At 37.5% G+C, this 6,149-nt stretch overlaps 1 protein-coding gene across 1 annotated transcript; it reads right to left on the bottom strand.

Moving 5' to 3' along the window:
• Positions 1 to 2,505: 2,505 nt before the first annotated feature.
• On the bottom strand, positions 2,506 to 5,585 carry LOC139108348 (uncharacterized). The gene is made up of 5 exons (XM_070666540.1): positions 4,071 to 5,585; positions 3,849 to 3,990; positions 3,617 to 3,760; positions 3,323 to 3,474; positions 2,506 to 2,843 (listed from the first exon to the last, which is right to left on the bottom strand). Exons 1-5 carry the CDS (start codon positions 4,184 to 4,186, stop codon positions 2,618 to 2,620), a joined length of 780 nt encoding a protein of 259 aa, XP_070522641.1. The 5' UTR covers positions 4,187 to 5,585; the 3' UTR covers positions 2,506 to 2,617.
• Positions 5,586 to 6,149: the final 564 nt, after the last annotated feature.

Raw genomic sequence — 6,149 nt, 5'->3', positions numbered from 1 at the left:
GAGAAGAGAGAGATTGTAACATTCGAGAGATTGCTACTTAAGATTCATTTTAAAAAGCGCGAAGTCGCGAGGCTACAAAAAGCCCGATGTATGCAGATTCGTGGAATTAAAGATAACTGCAATATAAAGAAAAAATAAATTAAAAAAAAAAAAAAAAAAAAAAAAACAGGTGTAATACAGCGCGTAGATTTATTTTTAAATGAATTTTCGCGAGAGAGAACATCCCGATGTTCATTACAATCTGACGTGCGAAATCGATTTTATTCACGTCCGCCATACGAGCGATTCGGAGGAAATTAGTTTTCGAACGCGTGAGAGTTCGAAGAAAATTAATTTCCTCCGAAATCAGCGGTTTTCGGAGAGAAAGAGAGAGAGCGTCGCGTGCAATTTTGACTATGCGCTTGTCCCTGTTGTATAATCCCAACGGTCTCGTACGAGCTTTATCTGCGTCCCGTCGCATTTTCCGGATTTCTCCGCATGCACCCGCCGCCGCGTACGCGTGCTAATCAGCGCCCAAGTTGAAGTAATATGTCGGCGTGTCTCGTATCAGTTTCTGCATGGTCGGCAAATACAAAGAGACAAAGGTGGAAAAGAGAAATACTCCCATTAGTTACATCTGCCGCGTTATTCCCTACCACGAAACATTTCGGATTAATAATACCGCGTCGGACTGACTCGTGTAGGCAAGTAGAGAGAAAAAGAGAAAGAGAGAGAGAAGTTGAAATCAAGCTTACATTGACGATTTTAAAATAAAGTTACCCTCCCATCTCATGAAATCTCGAAATCACCGCTACTTAAAGAGGCAGATAACTTGCTCTTTAAAAAGAGAATTAATTTAAACTACTTCTCTTAATAATCTCGAAGTTAATTCCTCAATTCTCGATTCTACAACTGCGACGCTTCTAAAAAAAAATTCCCCGCCGAGTTACTAATCCTAATAATAGATATAGTTAATTTAATTTATTAGCTTTGTATTCGGAAGATCAGCGATTGCGGTGTCGGTGGACAGTGATAAATCAGCTTTGTGACAACTTTCATTGAATCCAGCCGAGAAATGCAATGAGAAGGATCTGCGCGACGCGGTAGCGGGCAATGCAGTTCATAATCCTTTGGCACGCAGGTATCACGATCAATAATACGTAGGGATGTTGGATACTAGATGCGCGTGGACGGACAATAGCGGCTTTCTCTCGAGTCCCTATATTGAGTATCTGATCCAGTATGTGAGGCACAAGCCGGATAGATATGCCTTGGCGTCATCGCGGATAGTGCAAGCACGCGATTCCGTCATGAATCGCACGACTCGTCCTCTCGACAGTTGAAATATTGCACGCTGTCTCGACCCGAGGAAAATATAGCTCGAGAACGGAGATCCTTAACGCGTACGTGTCGCACAACTTCATATAACTTATGCGAGTAGGCCGGAGACGCATATATAATTGTAATGTGACAAAGACATCGCGTACTTGTATTCGTGAAGTAACACGCGAGCGTAAATTGATTCAACTGATAACGATGGGAAATACTTTATCCGTTCGTTTGCAAACGTGACGGTAAGCTCGGCGAGCCCTGGTTTAATAATGTACACGTGCATTGATTATGCACGTTACAGATGTTAATTAATTGACATAAGTAAGGTCTGCGTGGATACACCTGGTAACAGGCAACCACTACCGCGTACGAGTATTAACGCATAATGTTCACGAGGGGAAAGACGGTACCGTTAAGCTTTAGCTTCTGCGATATTAAATTAATACTCCTCGCTAATTACCGTAGACAAAAGTTGGATTACAACGCCAAGAATAATTTATTAAATTAACATCTCGGTTGGAAAAAAAAAAAATTCTATTTTAATTTTATTCACCGCTTTTTACGCCGCGCCAACAAATTGGCTTTTATTAAAATTCCGATGTTACCTCGAACAAAGTCCGATAAATCGGAGATTAGAAGGGTTGAATCGACAAAGGTATCCGGATAAATACGAGCGGGATGAACCAAATGAGGTAATATTAGTATTAGCATTAGAGCACCTAGATTCAACTGGCGGTATCGATCGGAAGTTCGTCCTGATATCCGCAATGTTGTATGTATAAACAAGATTACCGTGTGTGCCTCTCGCGATATCCCCGGAGACCACCCCCCCTGGACTTTCATGGAGCTATCTCTATGCAGATTGCGCTATCGCCGTTCGAGACAACGGCGCCGAAGCGCGACGTGCCCGAGAAACCTGGCTAAGTTTAATAAGATTAAGCGGCAGGAGTGCGCGCCAAGTTGTGGCTTAACAATGTTGTAAGTAATGCATATTGATCGTCGCTTTAGGTTCGACTACTCGCCGCTTGCCCATCAAAACTACTACCGTAGTTTGCTGTCGCTTATAAACACGCTGTACATCGCAACATGGTTTTTAGCATTCCGCGTTCGTCCTGATTATATTAATCTTGCACAGATAAATAATTTATTTCGGATAACAAAAATGCTTGCGCACCATCGATAATAAAACTCGTATTTCGTATTAAAAAAATTTACAGTATATTTTGCATTCAAGTAATACAGACTTACATTTGTGGTATTTAAATTAAAAAAAAAAAAACAACAAATATTTTATAAGGGAAAAAATTTAATAAATCTTCTTTTCCACAATGTCGAGCCACGTATTAATTATTTCGATGCGACTTGGCTTTGGAAGCTTCGTGTTCCATTCGTCAAGTTTTGCTTTAAAGACCACCGCGGCAAAGTCTTCAATGACGGGTAATATACGGCTTCGGAAAACTGTTGTAATTATTTTAGTTATGGCGTTCAGAAGATTATCTAAAATATGGCCCTCGAACTTTATGTCGTATTTCCTGCAAGAAAAAAAAATTAAAACATTATCGTACGAGCAAATCCTGAAAAAGTAATAACTTGTAAATAAATTAATAAGACAATCATTGAATCGAGTCGAAAGTCGAGATTAGTATTTCATAACGATAGTAGAAACTAGATATCAGTTCAGGTATTTAAAAAAAAAATTAGAAAACCAGTGAGATATATTAAAAAAATTACTTTGAAGTTTGATTAGATTTTTACAAGATGATTATTGTCATCTCTCGACTATTCGACGCTTATCAACGTACTTAAGCTATCAGGCTGATTATCTACGTATTGTTTCGCTACTGCTCACCTGTTCGATATGTCATAAAAACAATTCGTTATCGACAAAAAGATTGTGGTTTCGATACCAAATTTTTCATATCAAAAGATTCATCAATATTTAACACTGATTTGTACGATAAAATATCTACGCGCATTCTTTTAAAAAGTATTAAAAAAAAACAATATTTACCCGATATCAGAAAATTTGATGGAATCGAGAATCAAGTGATATTCTTTCAGATCGACCGTTGCCACGACGTTGACGTCGAGATCGTATAAACGACCGTATACGTCGCCTTGTCTTTTATACAGCAAATGTTTTAGATAATACTCGTAGTTGAACTGCAAAATTACACAAAGTTAACGTTATAAATTACACCAGTATATACGTAACATTAATTATACATATACATATATTCCGTGAGATGTAATCTGGGTTTTTTAATTAATTTAATTAGTATAGCATTATTCGTTTCACTCTTACGTCCATAACGTTAAATCCCAAATTCATATCCAGCGTCAAACGTTTGTTCTTGTAAATCGCAGTTACGTTATTAGTGCGTTTCACTTGCGATAAGTTTTGCACCCATCCTTTCTGGAGGTCGAGGCTTCCCTTGAGTTTCCCAGGCTAAAAAGACGATCACAAATTACGTTCGGCACGAGATAAAAATTAATTCGAAATTAAAGATTGTATTATTAGCTTTAATTTTATATACCAAATCTGGGAAAATATATTCGGAAATGTCGGTGATTCGCATAGGATCCATTCCATTTTTCACGATGAGCTTCCGTATGGAAGGCAATAGATCGTCGACCGTCTTATCAAGATTCGCCCTTATTTCCACATCGTCTACAATACTGCGTGCAATAGAAAAACGCAGGTATTGCCGTGAAATCGTGGAATAAAAAAAGATTATCCAAGATTTTTAATAACTTACCTGTTCGTATCGATTGCAAGAGGTACACTATGCACTACACACGCTATGATCGCGAGGAGGAAAGTCAATTGTATTTGACCGGCCATGATTGCACCAATAACTCGACTACGAGACATGCAACGCTTTCTTCTACATTTATTGTCTGTCTCCTGTCAATCATCTGATTATGACTTATCGATTTGATAATATTCTAAACAATAAGATACCGTAATACTTCAAAATCGATTAAAGAAAAAAAAAATCTTTTTTTTTACTGATACAACCGAATGCTTTGCAGTATCAAAGATTGAAATTTAAATAAAATTATTAAATCTTTTCATTTGCCTTCGAGTATTAATGATTCGTATATGCGTATATTAAATTTGCGTGTCTTTGCCGTAAACGAAGCGTCGACAAGTACAGTCAGGCTCGAGGAAAGAAGGTTTTGATCGAATAGTCCGCGATAGATTTGGGAGATATTCATTCGTAGGAATGTGTAGGAATGCGAGGCCTGAAAATCTCTGTTAATGAATTTTTATGGCTGCATAGTGACCGAGAGTGGAGATCAGTCGCGCGCACAGCGTAAACATATGGCGCGATGATCATATGAAACGTACATACATGTGCCGACCGGTCGGCCGCCGTGCGTAAAATATTTTTAATGTAAGTAAAAATATTAGCTAATTCGAACTGACCCTCGCGATCGATAAACATATACGCGTAGGGTGTTTGTGAAGCGAATACTTCGCACAAAATAGTTATAATTATTTGTAACGTAGCACGTTTAATTTTCGTCATTTTTGCTAATCAAATATGACTTTTTTTGTTTCAGATAAAAATCCAGAGGAAGACTTTCGTCGAAGTACTACCCTGACATCCCCGTTAAAAAAAAGTGGAAAGAGAAAAGTGTCGCACGCCGAAATTATATGAATACGAACCGCAGCCGGTTCGTCGGTCGCTTCGGGAGTTTCGCAAAGTATTCGAGCGTCATTTTGTTATATAAAAATTTTGTAACGGGAGTGTCGTGGACTATCGCGCGAAAGTGTTAAATAAAAAAATTAATTCTCGCAATAATTAATTAATCGGGCGCGTTCGCGAGTGTCCAGTGCGCGGAAGGATGGCTCGACACATCCCATCTGAGAGGAGGAGCAGGCTCGGGACGGGCATCCTGCATCAGCGGAGCAACTTTTAGGTAAGCATGAACTTTTTAAAATAAAATCTTCATTAAAAAAAATTTTGACTTTTTTTTAAATTAATATTTTTAACTAATATGCAGACACGTCTACATTAATATTTTCCATTTTATGTTACAGTCACCGGCAGAACTCTACGACTCCGCTGAAGTTCATGCAGATTGGTGAGTTGCATAATTTTTTTTTTTTGTAATTGAGGTAATTGGGAGGTTTCTTAAAAAACAACGCGAGGGTACCGCGCGCATGGTTTCTTCTAGTATTTATAAAAATGTGAGATTTAAAATTATATACTGTGTTAGAAAGTCAATAGTCATTTTATGTTTATGCTATATTATTTCTATATTTCTTATCTATTTTAATAATACATAGCTCGCTCTTCGTTGATTTATTTCATCGAAGCGTGATCGAATTGCATTCCCTGTTTCTTTCTCAACGGCACTCGTGATCGTGTTCTTAAAGAACGGAATTACGATATTAATTATGAAAGTGTTGATCCAATCCACCGATCCGTTTTTATTCTCGACTACTACGTTAATATTGCTGAAATAACATCATCGTATTAGTATATTAAACGTTTCTTTATAAGTAATGTTACAAGAAAGATACAAATTTTACCCAATAATTTCATAAACTTACCCTGGTATTTGTAGTTTGTATTTGTCGAGAGATAATTTATAACTCGTTACGTTAAATGTGATGACAGCTTCAGCGCGCACAACCGCTGAAGCTAAAACATGGCCTCTCAATTTGAATAAAACCATGTCTACAGTAAAATCATACCCTCCCTGAATATCGTTAAAACGGAATAAAAAAAAATTAAAAAAATATAAAAATTATGCACGTGATATTAGCGAGTACTTGTATATAATTACATTTTTTACGTATGTCTTATTATTAAAAAAAAACC

The sequence above is a fragment of the Cardiocondyla obscurior genome, linkage group LG15 (assembly GCF_019399895.1).
Source record: "Cardiocondyla obscurior isolate alpha-2009 linkage group LG15, Cobs3.1, whole genome shotgun sequence".
NCBI classification, from domain to species: Eukaryota; Metazoa; Arthropoda; class Insecta; order Hymenoptera; family Formicidae; genus Cardiocondyla; species Cardiocondyla obscurior.
Note: the sequence above shows the minus strand (reverse complement) of the source record. Positions and strands in the feature narration are given on the sequence as shown.